Source organism: Aphanomyces astaci (assembly GCF_000520075.1).
Source record: "Aphanomyces astaci strain APO3 unplaced genomic scaffold supercont1.27, whole genome shotgun sequence".
Classification (NCBI taxonomy): domain Eukaryota; phylum Oomycota; class Saprolegniomycetes; order Saprolegniales; family Verrucalvaceae; genus Aphanomyces; species Aphanomyces astaci.
The window spans coordinates 426674-444834 of NW_009798290.1; the positions used below are offsets into that span (position 1 = coordinate 426674).

At 51.2% G+C, this 18161-nt stretch overlaps 8 protein-coding genes across 8 annotated transcripts; 4 read left to right on the forward strand and 4 right to left on the reverse strand.

Annotated features, from left to right (window-relative positions):
* Positions 1 to 94: 94 nt before the first annotated feature.
* On the reverse strand, positions 95 to 2645 carry H257_10303 (CAMKK protein kinase). The gene is made up of 5 exons (XM_009836798.1): positions 2627 to 2645; positions 2112 to 2576; positions 1710 to 2050; positions 739 to 940; positions 95 to 688 (listed from the first exon to the last, which is right to left on the reverse strand). The coding sequence occupies exons 2-5, from the start codon at positions 2511 to 2513 to the stop codon at positions 182 to 184; spliced, it is 1452 nt and encodes a 483-aa protein (XP_009835100.1). The 5' UTR covers positions 2514 to 2576; positions 2627 to 2645; the 3' UTR covers positions 95 to 181.
* Positions 2646 to 2991: 346 nt separating this feature from the next.
* Positions 2992 to 3555, forward strand: H257_10304 (hypothetical protein). Its single transcript, XM_009836799.1, has one exon. The coding sequence runs from the start codon at positions 3092 to 3094 to the stop codon at positions 3473 to 3475; it is 384 nt and encodes a 127-aa protein (XP_009835101.1). The 5' UTR covers positions 2992 to 3091; the 3' UTR covers positions 3476 to 3555.
* Positions 3556 to 4194: 639 nt separating this feature from the next.
* On the reverse strand, positions 4195 to 5103 carry H257_10305 (hypothetical protein; the record flags this gene model as incomplete). Its single annotated transcript, XM_009836800.1, has 1 exon — positions 4195 to 5103. One exon carries the CDS (start codon positions 5101 to 5103, stop codon positions 4195 to 4197), a length of 909 nt encoding a protein of 302 aa, XP_009835102.1.
* Positions 5104 to 5387: 284 nt separating this feature from the next.
* On the forward strand, positions 5388 to 8516 carry H257_10306 (hypothetical protein). The gene is made up of 6 exons (XM_009836801.1): positions 5388 to 5458; positions 5506 to 6437; positions 7164 to 7249; positions 7307 to 7428; positions 7503 to 7593; positions 7896 to 8516. Exons 1-6 carry the CDS (start codon positions 5438 to 5440, stop codon positions 8048 to 8050), a joined length of 1407 nt encoding a protein of 468 aa, XP_009835103.1. The 5' UTR covers positions 5388 to 5437; the 3' UTR covers positions 8051 to 8516.
* H257_10307 (hypothetical protein) lies at positions 8104 to 8514 on the reverse strand. The gene has a single exon (XM_009836802.1). It carries the CDS (start codon positions 8497 to 8499, stop codon positions 8188 to 8190), a length of 312 nt encoding a protein of 103 aa, XP_009835104.1. The 5' UTR covers positions 8500 to 8514; the 3' UTR covers positions 8104 to 8187.
* A 630-nt stretch (positions 8517 to 9146) lies between the features above and the next one.
* On the reverse strand, positions 9147 to 12944 carry H257_10308 (hypothetical protein). The gene has a single exon (XM_009836803.1). The coding sequence runs from the start codon at positions 12921 to 12923 to the stop codon at positions 9186 to 9188; it is 3738 nt and encodes a 1245-aa protein (XP_009835105.1). The 5' UTR covers positions 12924 to 12944; the 3' UTR covers positions 9147 to 9185.
* A 122-nt stretch (positions 12945 to 13066) lies between these two features.
* Positions 13067 to 14642, forward strand: H257_10309 (26S protease regulatory subunit 10B). The gene is made up of 4 exons (XM_009836804.1): positions 13067 to 13953; positions 14003 to 14101; positions 14166 to 14268; positions 14323 to 14642. The coding sequence occupies exons 1-4, from the start codon at positions 13153 to 13155 to the stop codon at positions 14511 to 14513; spliced, it is 1194 nt and encodes a 397-aa protein (XP_009835106.1). The 5' UTR covers positions 13067 to 13152; the 3' UTR covers positions 14514 to 14642.
* Positions 14643 to 14939: 297 nt separating this feature from the next.
* Positions 14940 to 16410, forward strand: H257_10310 (hypothetical protein). The gene is made up of 3 exons (XM_009836805.1): positions 14940 to 15373; positions 15426 to 15965; positions 16159 to 16410. The coding sequence occupies exons 1-3, from the start codon at positions 14951 to 14953 to the stop codon at positions 16246 to 16248; spliced, it is 1053 nt and encodes a 350-aa protein (XP_009835107.1). The 5' UTR covers positions 14940 to 14950; the 3' UTR covers positions 16249 to 16410.
* Positions 16411 to 18161: the final 1751 nt, after the last annotated feature.

Consider the following 18161-nt stretch of genomic DNA (forward strand, 5'->3'; position numbering starts at 1 on the left):
CACCCGATGGTACGTCGGCGCTGCTGCTGCCTTAATAGGCCGCCCAGGTCCCTATCTCGTCCTTCACATCATCACCTCTTCAACAACTGAGCAATCTGCCGACACGCCCTTATCCGACAAACTACTAGTGCGTGTGGAGCGATGCTGATCCGTCCATGTTAAAAAATACTCGAGTTTGGTCCTAGGCCGCTTGGATGTTGTCGTGGGGAGTAGGAGACACATCATCATCTTCGCTCTTGGCACTCACGGACGACGCATTCCGGTCCAGAGTCTTCTGGCGCGCCTTCATCGCCCACTTCTTTCCGCGGACTTTCATCGTCGTGATGGTCGACACGGACGAGATCTTGGTCAGGGCATGTTCGACGTCGTGCTCGGTGATCTCGACCGCGTCATGGCATCGCGTTTGAAACGCGGCGACGGCGTCGATGGCCAGCCCCGTGACGACCCATGGATGGTGTCGGATCTCGGCAAACGTCATGCGTTTGGTCGGGTCCTTCTCGAGCAACCCCCTGAGCAACTCTCGCAACTCGACGGATGCCGACTCTGGCACGTCCACCGGTTGCGGCGACTGAATCATGTCAAACAGGTCGGTCACGTCGGGTGCAAAGTACGGCAACTTGCCAAACAAGAGCGCGTACAGGGTCACCCCCAGCGCCCAAATGTCGGCCACAAACGCACTGTACGGTGCCTACACAAAAGTTGCTTAGCCAGTGGCTCACACATGACAGCAACACGTACAGAAACGAGCGATTCCGGCGCCATGTACGCATATGTCCCGGCGGAATTGGTCACAAACCCCTTAGAAGGAGGAGAGTTGTTGTTGGCGGCAGGAGGACTTGGCATGGCGGCGGCGGACTCGTCGAAAAAGTGCGCGACGCCAAAGTCGGCGATTTTAACGACCCCGTGCTTCCCCACGAGAATGTTTTCTGGCTTGAGGTCCCTACAAAACGGTGAGAAAAGAACCGTAATGGATATATATATATACATATATATACAGGTAGATACCGAAAGACTATATATATATATATATATTATATATATAACTCGTCTGGTTTGTCTAATCAGTATTGAATCATGCTAGAGTTCTGATTGGTTGAATATACTTGACCTTTCTGTAAGAGCCAATCAAATCCATGCAAAAATGGGTTAGCCAATAGCGTCGATTCGTGATTCGATTCGGCGGCGAGATATTCAATTCGACAAGATCTGGAAATTTGTACCGAATCCACAATATATGCATTTAGAAACCGAAAGACTATATATATATATATATATATATATATATATATATGCATTTAGAAACCGAAAGACCAGACCAACAGCAACTCAAATCATCACTACATCTTAAGAAATGGTATAAATGTCCATTTACTATTCGAAATACAAAAGGACATTGGTTATACAAGCACATTGTAGAAATGTCCACTTACGATTCGAATAACAACGGGTATATGTAACGATAGTAAAAAATATATTCCAAGAAACTACTTGAAAAATATATCAGAAATAAAATAAAATTATATATTCCAAGAAACTACTTTAAAAATATATCAAGAAATAAAATAAAAATGTATATTCCAAGATAATACTTAATATATCAAGAAATAAAAGACCGAAATCTGGGCTATAAAATGGTCACTTCAAAATGCATGCCAAAACCGATATATTTTAGCCAAAACTAAAAACGAAGGGTGAATTAATCCCTGTACCGGTGGCAAATGCTGTTCGTGTGGAGGTATTCGAGGCCGTCGACCAATTCTCGGAAGAACATGCGCGCGAGATGCTCGGGGAAACCATTGGGCGCATATTGGACTGGGTGCGCGGGGCCAGCGGGAAAGTGCCGCAAGATCTTCGGGTCCAGCATCGGGCGGTACGTTTGCTCGTCGCCGTCCCAGACCATAACCTGTCCGAAGGGGGCGTACTCGAGGACGAGGACGAGGAGTTCGCTACCGTCATCGAGAACGGCGTCTAGGGATACCAAGTTCGGATGCGACAGCTTCTTCATGATAGCAATCTCGACTTGGACTTTGTCTAATGCGGTCGAGACGATCTAGGGAGACAGATGAGGGCGATATATACGTATAAGAAAGGAATGACGAGGACACGCGTACCATGCGACGTCCTTCGCGTTTGAATTCCTTGATCTTCTTGAGCAAGGACGTCTTGAACTCCTTCAACGCGACCAAATTCTCGTACTCGTCGTCCGTTTGGTTGTCGGAGTCTTGACTGTGGAGGCGACGACATAGCTTCACGACGGCAGTAGCACCTTTCCCGAGCTCCTTGATGAACTCATACTCGCCGGAAAACCCTAGGCCCTGTTGTTGTGGGGACAAGTCGGCGTCATCGAACACTCCTGCGTTCGCGACCGCATTGTTGGACGCAGAAGGTCGCGGTGGCAAAGAAGAGGCGGGAGTCGCCACAGCGATCACACGCGGCGCTGGTATCGGCGCAGCAGGCTCCGACAGCGATTCCTTCTTCTTGAACAGCCCGCTAAAGAGCTTGCCAAGGACCATCTTGAGTGCTGGCGAATGTGCAGATGAGCACTTCGAACGAGGGAAATTTGACGATTTGATTGGCTGGAGAAAAGACGTTAAACTCGTTTTACCTTATTCCGCTCCCATCGTACCGTATATGTTTAGCGCTTGAAGTGGTTATTTGTATATTGGGGATGCTAGCTATCTATCCACGAACTAGAATACTTCGAAGTAAGCCGTTGGCTCCATGGTTTAGCCACAGAAACGTTCAAACTAGTCGGAACTGGTACGAGGACTTGGCGTCCGAAGAGTTTAACCTAAGCAGGATGAAAAACCTAATTTCAGTCCACCAATCACAAGCCGAATTCCCTGTCCTTCGAGCTTTCCAACTGCAATTCTGTACCGGCATATCAGCCCCGGATTTTTCAATATACCCAGTAAATAGTGTTACCGATGCCATTCGACAATGACATTAAATAGTGTGTGTCCTTCAGACCAAGAACTAGACTTGAGCATGACCGTACCTCGAAATAGTATATTCAACACTATTTTACGTTCTTCGCGATATTTAGAGTGGTGCGTTCTTGTTGGTCAGGAAAAAACGAGAAGACGAGACGATGTCTGGGCAGGTCGCACGATTGATCGCGAACATTGTCGTAGCTGGCGCGGGGGTGGTATCCAAGGCGTTCGTCCAAGCTTACCAGCAGGCTGTGGTGAATGCCAAGCATGGGAAGACTGTGCAGACGGCGGCAGTGACGCTGAAGAACAAGATGCAGAAGGACCAGGCGCTGGACGTGCTCAACTTACAGGGCACACCGACGATCGCGGAGATTGAGAAGCAGTTCGAACGACACTTCAAGGCTAATGAGCCGTCCAAGGACGGCGGCGGCTCGTACTACTTGCAGTCCAAGATCTACCGGGCCAAAGAAGCGCTGCTCAAAGATCACCCGGAGACCACGCCACCCGCGCCTGGCAAAGCCTCCGAGGAGAAACAGCAGTAACTTGACACATTAGATATAGGGCAACAAATAAAAGCACCGAGTTTTTTCATAACAATATAGCATGGGGTCGTCGACAACGACTTCCTTATCATAGTCAAGGACGACATCCAACACTTCCACTACTGATCGAACGACACTAACAGTAAAGCGAGGGAGTGCTGCGTACTATTAGACTGTGCCAAACTGCTTTTGCAACTACACCGACAAACACAAGGCAGCAGCTGTCAGGGACATCACTTGCCGCTGACCCTAACGGTAGCTATACCTGTATCATCGTGGATGCAGTACGTTCTATTGCAATGTAACGTTCCCGGTACATGCACTGATCAAGTTGGCCACGTCGTCGGAATGTGGCAGCGATAGAAGCAACGGACAAACCAGACTATGGGTACTACATAATACCATACTTCAGTCGTGTTGGCGACCTGTGGCCATGGCAGTGTTGAGATTCCTCCGACCACAAGCCAGCGAGGGACTTGTTCTCGTGTCTCCTGCCACAGCTGTGCACGGTTGACAGGGTTAACCGTCCTTTCCCATTTCCACTTGATTTGACTGTGTGATCAACGTTAATACTAGTAACTTACAGTAGTTAGTAGTAGTAGTTAATAAAGAAGATTGGCACCGTCGAATCTCAAATGGTGAGTTTGCACAGTTCAGGTTTAATCTTATTTAAATAGAGGGGCTGGACTTCAACATCCCTATAACGTTATGGTAGCAGTCTACAGTCGTGGTGGTGGCTCACGCGCAATTTTTCGCGCTGGACCCACTTGGTGCACCTCGTCAGGGCACATCGCGATCCCGTCCATGTCGTCGGCAAAAGCCGATCGAAATCGTCGCTTTCGTAATGGCAGGCGCTTGGCAACGAACTCCGCCACCGCCACGGGTCTTGCACTTTCCCCTGACCTGCACGGACTTGAGGCAGCTAGGGATGTCACAGGGCTAGGTTCTTCCGTGGGCTGTGCAGTTGCCAGAAAACTGAGCCACTCGGTGGCATTCAGGGGTGTTGCAGTACCGCCGGCCGTCGTGTTGTCAGCGGCGCTGCAGTCGTGGTGGTGGCGCACGCACATCCGTTCGCGCTGGGCCCACTTGGTGCACCCCGTCACGACACATCGCAATCCCCCTCCATGTCCGCGACAGAAGCCGTTCGAAATGGAGCCTTTGGTGCAGTCACGCGCTTGGCATCGAACTCCGCCGCCATGGGTCTTGCACTTTCCCCTGGACTGCATGGACTTGAGGCAGCCAGGGACGTCGCAGGGCTTGATCCCGCCGTGGGTTGTGCATTTACCGGCAAACTGAGCCACTCGGTGGCATTCAGGGGTCTCGCAGTACCGTCGGCCGCCATGCTGTGTACACTTCCCATGACAGCGAGCAAACTTGACGCATCCTTGCTCAGCACACAGTTTGCGAGCGCGCGCTGGACGAGAGCTAGCGAGGAGTACATGTGACAAGTTGAGCAGCGGGATGGGATCTTCACCCAGGAAATCCAAAATCGAGGTGGGAACGTCGAAGCCCACTGGTAAAAGTAGATCGTCAAAGGAGGTCAAGGCATGCCCATGAAAGGGTCCGACATCATCGTCTCCAAGACTGGTGGTGTTCATGAGGAACATGCTGAACGCTTCAGTTTCCATAGCTGAAGTGTCTTGATGGACGTACGTTTGAAAGTGGCTGGGGCGGCGGGTTGCAGAAGTTCGCCATGACGCCGTCGCATGCAGGATTATTTGGTCTATTTTTAGGCGGCCATGTTCTGACAAACGTCCTCTATCGAAATACAAGGTTTACCCTGGCAAAACGAATTGTTCACTACGACGTTGGAAACAGAACGTGACATTTGGAGCGAAAGGAAATGGCACGATTGGATTGGCCAAAATATATAGCTTTCAAGATCTTTGATTGGATAGAATCACTCTTGGGACGAATAATACATTCTGCTTTGCCGCGGATCTGACGACGCCGCCGGCTTCCATGGGAGAGTCCAAAGAAAAGGTCCGTCCGTCATGTAGTAGGGGTTTCATGTGATCATGATGCGATAGGTGACATGCATGCACTGCACGCGCGACACGACGCGGATGATTCGCATTACGTGCGCCGAATGCCCGTCGTCAGGGGCCGATAGAGGCCCTGTCGTGCTTTGCATCGAATGCTTCTCGACGGGGGTGGAAGACGTGCCTGGCGCACCCGGACATCGCAAGAACCATGCGTACATGGTGTCGGACTGCTTGTCGTTTTCAATTCTCGACAGTGAGTGGAGCGCGGACGAGGAACTTTTGCTGTTGGACGGCATCGAGATGTTTGGGATGGGTAACTGGAAAGACATTGCCGAGCACGTCGGCTCCAAGACGGACAAGAAATGCGAGACGCATTACATGGTCAACTACTTGAAACTGCCGGCGATGCCCGAGTCCCCTGAGAAACCCTCGTCCGGTCGCGCCGCCGCGACCCCGGCCGCGACGCCAACCGCGGACGACGACAAGGAAAAGATGGGCAGTGCGTTGGCAGGGTACATGCCGCTGCGTGGGGACTTTGACGTCGAGCACGACAACGACGCCGAGGTGATCCTCGCCGACATGGAGTTTGCCGACGACGACCATCCCACGGAGCGCGAACTCAAGCTCAAGGTCATCGCGATCTACAACGCCAAGCTGGACGAACGCGAGCGCCGCAAGAAGTTTGTGGTCGAGCACCAGCTGCTTGACTACAAGAAGTACCAGCAGAACGAACGCCGCCGCCCCAAAGATGAGCGCGAACTCGTCATGCAGCTACGCCCATTTGCGCGGTTCCATTCCAAAGATGAGCATGACGCGCTCGTGGAAGGTCTGGTAGCCGCCATGCGACTGCGGAAGCAGATCGCGCTGCTGCAGGAGTACCGCCGCCACGGCGTCCGGACGCTGGCCGAGGCCGAGCTATATGAACAGGACAAGAAGAAACGAGAGGTGGAACAGGCTTTGCAAAAGTCCAGGGAAAGGTATGGAAGCTATGTATCGCGTAGATAGGGTGGGGGAAATGTATGGTGATTATGTACTAGCAATATGTGCGAAGTGTATATGGGTACCTCCAAATGTCCAATAGTGTGTATGAGATGGAAATGATATTGTGTTTTTACCCAAAATTTGATTAACTTTTTGTGAGGAATCGCCAAATCCATCGATCGATGCTTTGTACTGAACTTTGTATGTAAAAAGGGGCCCACACTATTTGTAGTCGCACACTAATTCGACGTTGATGATGGTTTCCTGCAATCTGATTGGCTCAATTCTTGTGTTCATTTGGCTGTGTCAATTTATTCTCCATGACGCTCCAGTTTAGAATAAACACGGTACAATATTGATCCGTTGTTTGTTGTGAAAGAAGAATATTCACGTATTTAAAAAGCGTTATATTAAAATTGATTTCCATCGAAATAATAATAATAAATATTATACGACATATTTTGGATTAATACTTTGAGCGTATTCGTCTACCAGTAGGTGTTCCGTGGGTGTGTATTTTTGAAATGAAAAGAAGTGATTGATATTATTAGCCTATGGCAACTATTCATAACAAACAGTACTACGTGTAGTAGTGGAGGGAATATATAAATTATAGTCGATACATATGGGGTGATGTGTATATACTATTTGTATAATTTGATTGTGTCTTATTACAATATATATATATTTGTTTGCGATAAATTCATGTGGGTATTGTATAGTGTGTCGTACTTGTACGAATCCAAGGGGAATAGTGCCAAGCGCCACAGCCGGTGGTTAAGTCGCGGGCAAGACGAGTCGACTTCCAGTACGCATTTGCTGCTCGATATGCAAAGGCCGCACAATGGCTGACACATGTTGGTAGAAACGGATGGGGCGACTCTACAAAGCGATAAAGCGGGGCTCGCGCTGGACGGCGCCCCCGGTGCCCACTTGCTCACCCCGACGGAAAAGGAGTTGTGCTTGAAACTGCAGTTGCTGCCCAAGGTACTACTCATCAACGTTGCAATGTATCAATTATATATCCCCGTTGAGAAAAATATTAATTACATGTTTGGTAGCAATACTTGGTTATCAAGGAAGCGCTTGTGCGCGAAAGCTTCCGATTGGGCCATTTGAACCCTACCGCGGCGCAGAAAATCGTGAAAATTGGTACAAAATTGGACAAATTTATTGTGCTTTCGAGTGAAATTTCGTGTTGTGGCGTGTTTTTTTCTCGTTGGAATTTAAATCGATTTGATTGGCTACCTCAGATGAGGTCAACATTATTAACCAATCAAAACCTTCTCAATGAAATTCAACAACCAATCAGATCGATTGTGGATCGGTTTGGTTGGCGCGATTATTCGATTGTACCCCCTCCCCAAATTTGGACTATCAAATCGACAATATACAAAAAAATTAGTGTCCATTTCAACCATTCCTGTCATGTAAATGATGATGATGCACATTAGACGCGACCAAGACGGGGGTGATCTACGACTTCTTTGTGCATGCTGGCTGGGTCAAGAAGGACGCCGCCGCGACCTTGGCAGCGGTGGGCCCACCCCTGTCGACGGCGGCGGTCGATCCGCCCGTGGCCAAGAAACCCAAAATCACCGAAGTGTAGATGTCGACAGAGATATGCCGACGACAACGAGACTATAATATTTGCGTGCATGATGAAGGAGTTCGGTGTTGGAGATTGATATGGAGACATGCTTCAAGACAGACTTTTGTATGCACGCGTTGGATGTCTACAACAGCCTACGACTCATGACGCTCGTTGGCGCCATCGCCCAGAGGCTTCAAACGAGATCGAACGAGTGTGGCATCCAGCACCCCTGTATCGTACATGCGCTGGAGGGAAGCGTTTGGAAGGGTTTCCAACGTCACTTCGTCGAAACCGTCGGGAAGGGCGATAGACTTGACGTAGTCAGACGAAAGGTGCTTGGCAGCGTACATGTTGCTTCCGGTCCACCAGTCTCCACATGGGGAAATGTGTAGAAACAACTGCGTATGTGTCCACTCGGAGAGCGCCCGTCGACCCGTCCACCGCCGTACTATTAGTGATGCCATCGCAGGTGCCTTTTGAAAACGGGAGTACTACACTTGGATTGGTCAATTAGTCCACTATTTCCCCCCATTTTCAACCAATCATATTCCTTCCCATTTGTCTTACTACTTCGAAGTACGTACTTACTGTTAGTATTAGTATAAATATCCCATTTGTCTTACTACTTCGAAGTACGTACTTAGTACTTCGAAGTTTTTTTTATACTATTTTAATTGTATAAATAATACTTCTAAGTACCTACGTAGTAATACTGTAGTACTAATACGCATTAGTTGGCATGTTGCGAAACAATTACCAACACTCCTAAATAGTGTCAATACATTGTTGTAAGAGAGAATGATGGTCACGAAACAATCGCGAAACATTTTATCCGGAACTATCAGGAGCTAGCTTAGGCCAGGGCCGGGAGCGTAGCGAACCAGGCCCGTTCGCCCGCGCAGCGACTCAGTATAACAGCAATGATCTATCTAATTTCTGGGAGCACCGGAGGCCGGGAGCGAAGCGAACCAGGCCGAGGAGCCCCCCTACTATTTTCCGGTTAATTATCCGGATGTATCGCGATCCACTACTAATACAGTATAGCATACCTACTACTGTAGATCAGATTGATTGGTCCAAAAGTCATATTATAAACCAATCATCTCCATGTATTCATAGCTTAACAACCAAAAACACATGAATCAGTCAGTTATGCCAAACTGATAGCTTTCGAGAGCACGTGCATGTCTGTGGAATTCAGCACCACCGACAGCACCCGCTTCTTCTTCTTCGTTCCGTCGTCGTCGTTGCTTGATGGACCAGGAAAGATGAGGCGGCCCACGGGTTTCTTGGGCGGACAGGTCCTTCCAAGCTCTAGCGGGGCGCAGCTTCGCCCTGTGAACCACACTTCGCCCGCCGCCACCGCCGCTGCCCGGGCGCCGTCCAATGCCTGCGACACTGTAGCCTTGACGACATCGCATTCCTGCAGCAACTGGAACACATGCACATCGTTTTGAACGTGGGTTTTGGTCAGATCAACCAACTCTGGCATGGCGCTACGGGTCAGGATCTTGGACGTCAGCGCGGCCACGTCACGCGAGACACTAGCTAAGCCACTACTACTTGTAGAACGAGGTGGTTTCGGACTTGGAGACAGCGGCAGGCGGGCCAGTGCCAACTCTGTCCGAACCGCGAGCAGTTGCTCTTGCAGTACCAGCAACGCCTTGGCTGCTCCACCGGCACTCATAAACGACTGTTGGCCTCCGTTGCTGGCCCCGTCGGCTGCTTTCACATGCAACTCACTGGCCCGACGCAGGGACTTTCGCAGCGTGCGGTTGGTGGCTTCGAGCGCCGCCCGGTCCTTGTGCTGCTCCGTGAGCAGGGCATCGCATTGCCGCCGTTCCGTCTCAAGCTGCTCCGATAGCTTCCCGACCATGCCCACCTGTGCGACACGGTCCGCCTCTAAACGAGCAATCTCCGTCTCGTGTTTGGCAATCAGCATGCGGGCGTGGCCGTCCGACTTTTCCGCTTCTTTGAGCCGCGCTTGGAGTGTGTGACACAGTTCCGTGGTTTCTTCGACCGCCGTCAGCAACGACGCCGCGTGCGCGAGGTCTGTCCGGATCAGCTCGGCGCGCAGTTCGTGCAGTGGCACCACCACTTGCTTGTCTTCAGCTGATTCTGGAGTCACGGCATCCACGAGGGCTCCCTTGGCCACGAGTTTTGTCCACGCTTTAACCCGTTCAGTGAACGGAGCGATGGACGTCACCGACTTGGAGTACGCCACGAGAACGTTGAGCTGGTCTAGAATCTGTGCGTGGGTACCAGCAGCGGGTACGTCGTCGTTGCTGTCTGTCGTTGATTCGTCGTCGACCAACTCGGCCGCGACGCGAGCATACAATTGCCACGTGGCCAACGCCAATTCGGCATCCCCTAGTGACTTGCTCTGCAATGCGAGCTGAAACGCCTGTGATAGCACGACCAACTTGACACTGCCGATTGTCGGGGTAGGTAATGGCTCGAGTTTCGGACCAATCAGACGCAACCAATCCTTCACAGCATGGACTAGCCGCGCGCCGACGCCTGGCTGCAAGTCGGTGCCCGCGCCGCCGCCGGCACTCCATTCGTCCAGAGCCGCATCCAGCAACGAGTCTACTTGTGTCCATGAGTTGTCGAGCAACGCAAGCAACTCTTGCCACTTGGTGTCCACGGTTGTGCCATGCAGCTGAGTCATGACGTGGCATACGCCTTGGCGGAACTGCCAAAGAGCCAGCGCCACCGCCGCTTGATGATGGAGGTCGTCCACTGGCGTTGATGTCGAACTTGGTTCGTTGTCGTCGTCGGTTATACTGGTGGTAGGCGAGAATGACGATGTCGGTCTTGTTGGGGGCTCTAGAACGGCCGGGACCAACACTTGGAGCAACCAGCGACTCTTGGCGGTGACGCGCAACGCCATCTTGCGCACGAGTAACTGACGGTGGTCCGACTCTTGCAGCACGGCCGTAGCTGGTACGATGGACTGCCACCACTTGTACTCGACGGCCATTTCCGTCGTCGACAGTTTCTGGCGCCGCGCGGCCAAGTTACTCGCTTGTGCCGCCAGCAACGCCTGGCGCAACTGCAGCGACTGACACATGACACTCTGCGTCGTGTCCTTCATGCTTTCGAGTTCGCCTGCTTCGACGCGAAGTTTCTCACGAAGTGCCGCCACTTCGTCGCGATGGCGGCCGACCACGTCGCGGAACCTAGAGATCGTCCGATCCTTGTCTTGGATGGCGGTGGCGGCGGCAGCCGCCGCCGCCATGAGCTCGGCTATCTTTTGGTTGGCGGCGCCGAGCTCGTCTTGCAGCGCCTTGGCGTACATGTCATGCTGATGCTCCATCTCGTCGCTCATGTCCTTGAGAGACTCGAGGGATGCCACCGACATGGTCAGATCCGCCACTTTGTCCCCCAGCATCAAGTTGGTCTCCGTGAGGGTTTCCACCATCGACTCGTACGCGCCGGCGGCGTCCAGCATCTCCTTGAGCTCTTCCATGGCGGCATTAGATTGGTTTAGTTTGGCGGTGACGCGCTCGATTTCATCGCGGTGTTGCTCAAGTTCGAGCGCAACTTTCGCAGCTTCTTTGACTTGTTTGGTCAGAGTTGCTGTTTCCAGCGCGTGGCGTTCGTGCATCCCGAGCAACGCTTGGCGCAACTTGGCGTTTTCATCGTGGATGGCCGTCGCGGCAGAGCTACTACTGTTGTCGGTTGACGGATGGTATAATGCACTCGAGCCTTGGTGGACCATCAGCGCGGCCGTTGCTATCTGCGCCTCGAGTTCGTCGATGCGTTCGTCCGCAATTTCCTTGTCCATGGCCAGCGTTTCCTTGTCCAACGTGAGCAACTCGACCATGTCCTGCAGATCCGCGATCGTCGCTGCCTGGGTTTCCACCTTGCGACGGGCACTCCCGAGCTTCTTTGTCCACTGGACCACGTCGTCTGCCCGAGCAAGTTCTGCAGCAACGAGCGCGGCGTTTCTTGTGCGAAGACCCAGCACTTCCGTGTCGAGCGCCGCCAACCGCGCCTCGGCGGATTCCACGGCAGCAACGTAATGCGCTTCCTTGTCTTCCCACTCTTTTTCCATCTTGGTCATCGAAATGTCCATGTCTCGTCGCATCTTGGCGGCCAACGCAATGCCTTCGTCCCGCAGAGAACGGAGCTTTTCCTCGTAGTTGATCCGTGGGGATGATGGGAGGTCGGCTTCATGGACGGGCACGGATGGAGGAACGGTAGAGTTGTCGTCGTTGATCGATGGTGGCGCCGGACTCGGCGCGGCGGCGGCGAGTGCAGACGTGACGTCCGTGACTTTGGCTTCCAACTCGGTGATGCGAATGTTCTTGGCCACGAGTTCAGCTTGCAACGCTTCGAGTTTGGCAGTCGCGTCTTGCAGTTCCATCGAGATCGCGTCCATTTCATTGGTACCCGTGGCGACGGCGGGGGAAGTCGATGCCGAAGATGGTTTTGGTGATGACACCGAAGTTGATCGAGAGGCCGCCGCCTTGTGTGGCGTCGAAGTTGAGACAAGTTTGGGACTTAAGGCGACTTTTGGAATGGTTTTCTTACCCCCCACGGGAACTGCGGAGGACGGAGGGAGCAAGTTGGACGTGGACGATGTGCGTTTTTCGCGCATCTGCTGCAACCGACTCGTCGACGACGAGGGGGCGGCCACGGGGTTCGCAGCTCCATACCCTAGACTCACCCGGGCTAAACGAACTTGCGATTTCTTGGCAAACAACCCGTACAGCGGCTCGCACGTAAAGTACCGCACGCCGTTGATCTCGCCGTCGTTCTTCCCCTCAGGGACATCCAGCTCCACGCCGACCCATTCTCCTTGCGCAAAGTCTGTTGTTCCCAGGAAACGGACCGTCCCATTCTTTCCGCCAACGACAAGCACGCGGCTCCCTACTTCCATCTTCACAAGTCGATGTGATGTATCTTGTGCTGAGCAATGAGGGAGGAAGGGATGTACGGATAAAGGATATCCGGTACGTATACTAGTACTATTTAAAGTTGGACAAGGAAATAGTGTGACCAAATATTTTGATTTCTTCGTGTATATCCGGACTTGGATGTGTATATCCGGATTTGCTATCCTGCCCTCAGGCAAATCCAACTCGAATTGAAATTGTGGGGTGGAAACAATGAGCTCTTCGGCCCCGGCACCCGAGAATGCAGAACGCGCGGCCGTGCTCCAAGCCTACCGCAGCAAAGTGCTGGAGCACCGCGAAGTGGAGGGCCGTGTGAAGAGCATGCGCGAAAACGTCAAGACGTTGGTGAAGGAGTACCACAAAACAGAGGACGACCTGAAGGCGTTGCAGAGCGTGGGGATGATCATCGGCGAAGTATTGCGGCAGCTGGACGAAGATCGCTTCATTGTCAAAGCAAGCAGCGGTCCTCGTTACGTGGTGGGTTGCCGAACCAAGGTGGAGAAAGACAAGTTGAAGAGCGGGACGCGCGTCGCATTGGATATGACGACATTGACAATCATGCGATATCTTCCCCGCGAAGTCGACCCCACCGTGTACCACATGCTCAATGAAGATGCAGGCAACGTGTCCTTCTCGAGCATTGGGGGATTGAACGAACAAATCCGCGAATTGCGCGAAGTCATCGAACTGCCTTTGACGAACCCCGAGCTGTTCCTCCGCGTCGGCATCAAGCCGCCCAAGGGTGTTTTGTTATATGGCCCCCCTGGGACCGGGAAGACGTTGCTGGCCCGTGCATTGGCGTGCAATATCAACGCTACGTTCCTCAAGGTCGTCGCCAGTGCCATCGTCGACAAGTACATTGGCGAGAGTGCTCGTGTGATCCGTGAAATGTTTGGCTACGCGCGTGATCATCAACCTTGCGTCATCTTCATGGATGAAATCGATGCGATCGGTGGGAGTCGCTTCTCGGAAGGGACGTCCGCGGATCGTGAAATCCAGCGCACGCTCATGGAGGTACGCAATTCTCACCCCGAGCAAACGATTCATCGTTTCTTATGCACAGTTGCTCAACCAACTCGATGGGTTCGACTCGTTGGGCCAAGTAAAGATGGTCATGGCTACGAACCGGCCGGATATTCTCGACCCTGCGCTCCTGCGTCCGGTACGTCATCAGCGGACCCATGCCTTATCGGAGAATGAATGCGAAATTAACCTTGGTGATGCAGGGTCGATTGGATCGCAAAATTGAAATCCCGTTGCCCAACGAAGCGTCCCGTATGGATATTTTGAAGATCCACTCTGGACCCATCACGAAGAAAGGCGATATTGGTACCATGATTGTCCTTCCTATCCATTTCTCTCACTTGTGTGTTCCTGGCGTAGATTACGAGTCGATTGTCAAGTTGACGGACGGCTTTAACGGCGCCGATATCCGAAACGTGTGCACGGAAGCGGGTGTGTTTGCAATCCGTGCCGACCGCGACTTTGTGTTTGAGGAAGACTTTATGAAGGCCGCGCGCAAGTTGGCCGAGACCAAGAAGCTCGAGAGCAAGATGGATTACAGCAAGGTCTAGAGATATAGCGTTCATACCCAAATATCGTATGTCTTCATGCCGATATTGCCGCCTTCATTGCTGCTGCGGTGTGCATCCTCCCTCGCATGATACACAGCAAACGCCAAGGTGACGAAGTGAGCATCACCCTGCAAATTCGAAAGTGCACGGGATTGTGATAGTTGGCGCGCTTTCTTCAGAATATAATCCGCCCACTATTAAAACAACAGGACGTTTGTATGCAACAAATAAAAAGAGTGACGAAAATTTATATTCTGAATTGCAACTTTTGTACTTGAGCTTTGTATTGTGCGCCATATTATTTCCAGTGCCACCCACCTCAACATCAAAAGTATGCGGTATTTATTCTATGACTTGAATTATGTATGTATTTTTAAACTGTGACGTAGTTCGACCCACCTGAGTACACATGCATTTTCCTCATTTGGTGAATCTTCATGCAAATAAAACGCCACGACGACGACAATTCCGAAGAAGTGGTAGCAGTACCTTGCGTCAAGCGGAAGTGCGATCAACAACAGCAGCCCGCTCGACGAAGCAAGGTCCGGAGGAAGGTACTGCCATTTACGTCGCCACGGACGAAGCTTGCGTGCCCACGCTCGATGGTGGGGGTGCGCCGAAGTGATGGCGTGGTAAACAACGTTGCACCAACTCACAGCGTGATGAAGGACGACACGAAAAAGGTCATTTTGATCTGGGACCTCGATGAGACGTTGCTGCTGTTCAGCTCGCTGTGTACGGGCCAGTTTGCCCATCTAACAGGCAAAAGTTCCGCCGCCAGTGTCGCTCTGGGCGAGAGCATGATGTGTTTTGTGTTCACAATTCTGGAAAAGTATTTATTCTTCGATGACGTGGAAAAGGTACAATCCATTTCCATATTCGTACTCGACACATGCCTAATGAGGGATGCAGGACACAGTTGGTCACGTGAGTCACATGGCCCATTACGACGATGGTCGGTCGTTGCAACAGTACGACTTTGCGGGCGATGCCATCGCCCACGAACCTGACGGCAGTCTTTCCAAACTGCGCAAACAAGCGTATCGGTATCGCCGTATCCGACAGATCTACGAGCGGACGGAACAAGTGCCGTTTCTCACGGACGGCACAACGGAGGCATCGTTCTGCGTCGAACTACGCGACTCGATCGATGCGTTCGGAGACGGTTGGGGACATGCCGCCCAACGCGCATTGCAGGCGGCGACCACTGCCGGCTGCATCAACATCCTCGTGACCAACTCCCAACTCGTGCCTGCGTTGTGCAAGTGCCTCATTTACGACCTCGACCCGTGGTTCTCGCCCGATGCGATCTACTCTTCGTCCCACATTCGAAAAAAGCAATGCTTTGACACGATTCGCAATACCTACGGCCACAACCATACGTACATTGGCCTTGGCGACGGACCTGAAGAACAGCGCGCGAGCGTCGACTGTGGCATGTCGTTTGTCCAGGTAAGATCTCGTTGACCAATGTGTACTCCAATGCGACGCGTTGTATTGAACGGTGACTGCCAATGTCGACCCTTTTCTCTTCGTTTTTGTCCTGTGTTGAATGTGCACATCATCTTTGGTCTGTCTTGGCCATTGTAGATATTATACAGTTAGTTTGAAGACCATGTGATTGAATTTTGGATGGAACATGTAGATCAAGCGGCGGGACGACCTCGTCCGAGTAGCCGAGCGACTTGAGCAAGCGACGGCGACGGGTTTGTCCCTCCATACTTTAGTGCTGTAGCGCTGGAGTCTACAGCTGCACGTCAGCGCCAGACATTCAAAGTCGGGAGGTTTCCGATGGCGTCGATCGTCTTTATGCCGCTCACCACCCGTCCAAACGTCACTACCATCCACACATACGCACACATGATATATATAATAAAATATAGTCCAAGTATGGATATATATCTATCTATATATATATTATTCATACTACGGTAGTTCTTACTTGGACTTTTGGGACTTGTCAAGTATGCAATGTTCATATATATTCCCAACGTATTAGTATCGAATTTGCTATACCGGTATATGTATTTGAGTCGGGGACCAAAATAGTGTTTTTTACTGTGGCCCTGAATAGTATGGTGATGTTGTATCCTACACCAATTCCTACCATCCGTATAATTCAGCAGTTATTCGTATCCCCCGAAATACCGTACTTCGTGAAAATAATCGGTAACGTTTTTGGGGCACAGGATCCTATTGGCCCAACGAAGTCAATTTACTTCGCCGGGTGTACGTACAGTAGTTTTACATTAACCAGAAAAAACAAGGTGAAATAGGCAATTTTGTATGCTGCGCAAGGTGAACCACCTTGCGAATTCCATAAATATTTCTGAAATTGTACAGATTCAATTAAATATATCTTCAAGTTTGTATTGATGATTTTTATTTTTCGTGTGTCTGTCTCTTTTTGGAATTCGCAAGGCAGGCCACCTTGCGAATTCAAAATTGTCCAATTTGTCCAATCAGATGCCGTGAAATCACGAAAATCGCTGGTAGATTCATCACGCCCTGTTGCGATACATTCTACTCCTGTGATGGCGGTTGATGCAAGGAGCATTAGATAAATATGTAGGCTGTGTATGAGAGCAAGATCATGCGATGTGGTATCCCGGACTCGGTCAATTCGAACAGGTCTAAACTTCAGTAACATCACCACTTGCCTGTTAAACCAATGAATGTGGTCATCCCTCATTCCACCATCAGTCCGTGTCGGTGCCGTACACCTCCCTACTGGAGTAGTCACGTGGTTGCGCGGGCGGGTGGCGCAAGACGTCTTGGTGGCACCCATCGCAAGTGCTGAAGCCGCCACTTCAGCACTTTCGATGGGTTTCTACTGTACCAAGACGTTTTGCGCCACCGCATTGGCCCACCAGAGCCGTCACGGCATTGCGACCCAACCGAGGCCACAACATAATGTTAGCTGTAAGGGAAGAACCACATTGGTTATAGTCGGAGTGAACTCATCAGTGCACAATTCTCTCAAACAGCATCACACAAAGCTCTACAAAATTCAAGCAGTTCAAAATTGTAACGTCTTCTGCCAGTGTTATAGCCAATCGTGTGTAAGAAGCAAGGTGTGATGGATTCTGATTGGATATTAAAATGGAGCAAGGTGGCTCACCTTGCGAATTCCATTAACCGGGACGTGTGGACCGGCCTGCGATTCGCAGGTTGGTGGCTAAGCCAATGAAACACACGAATAGTACGATAAAGCCAGTATATTTTGGCCAATGAAACTTGAACATCAAGCTGTAATTTTAAAAAGATATCACCCATTGTCGTGCGATTCGCAGTGTAGTAACAATAAATTCCAGCCAATAGTTATTAGGCTCATCGCAAAGTATAGTACTCACTTCAACTTTTGCGTGAGAATTGCCTTGGGAAAAGACAACACATCACGAGGTAATCTTATGTCATGCATGAATACGTGAACTTATCATACTCATGATCTAGATTCCTCCTTCGAGCAGCGCAACGACAAGATCGTCGTCGCCAGCAGCGAGAATGTCAACTTGGAGTGGCGGCGCAACAACTTGCGCGACTTCCTCCGGCGCAGGGACGGCATCCACTTCGGCTGTTTGCGACGGCGCGGGCGCGGCAACGGCTTCGAGCGACGACGCAGGTGTCGCTGGCACGGCATCGACGGCG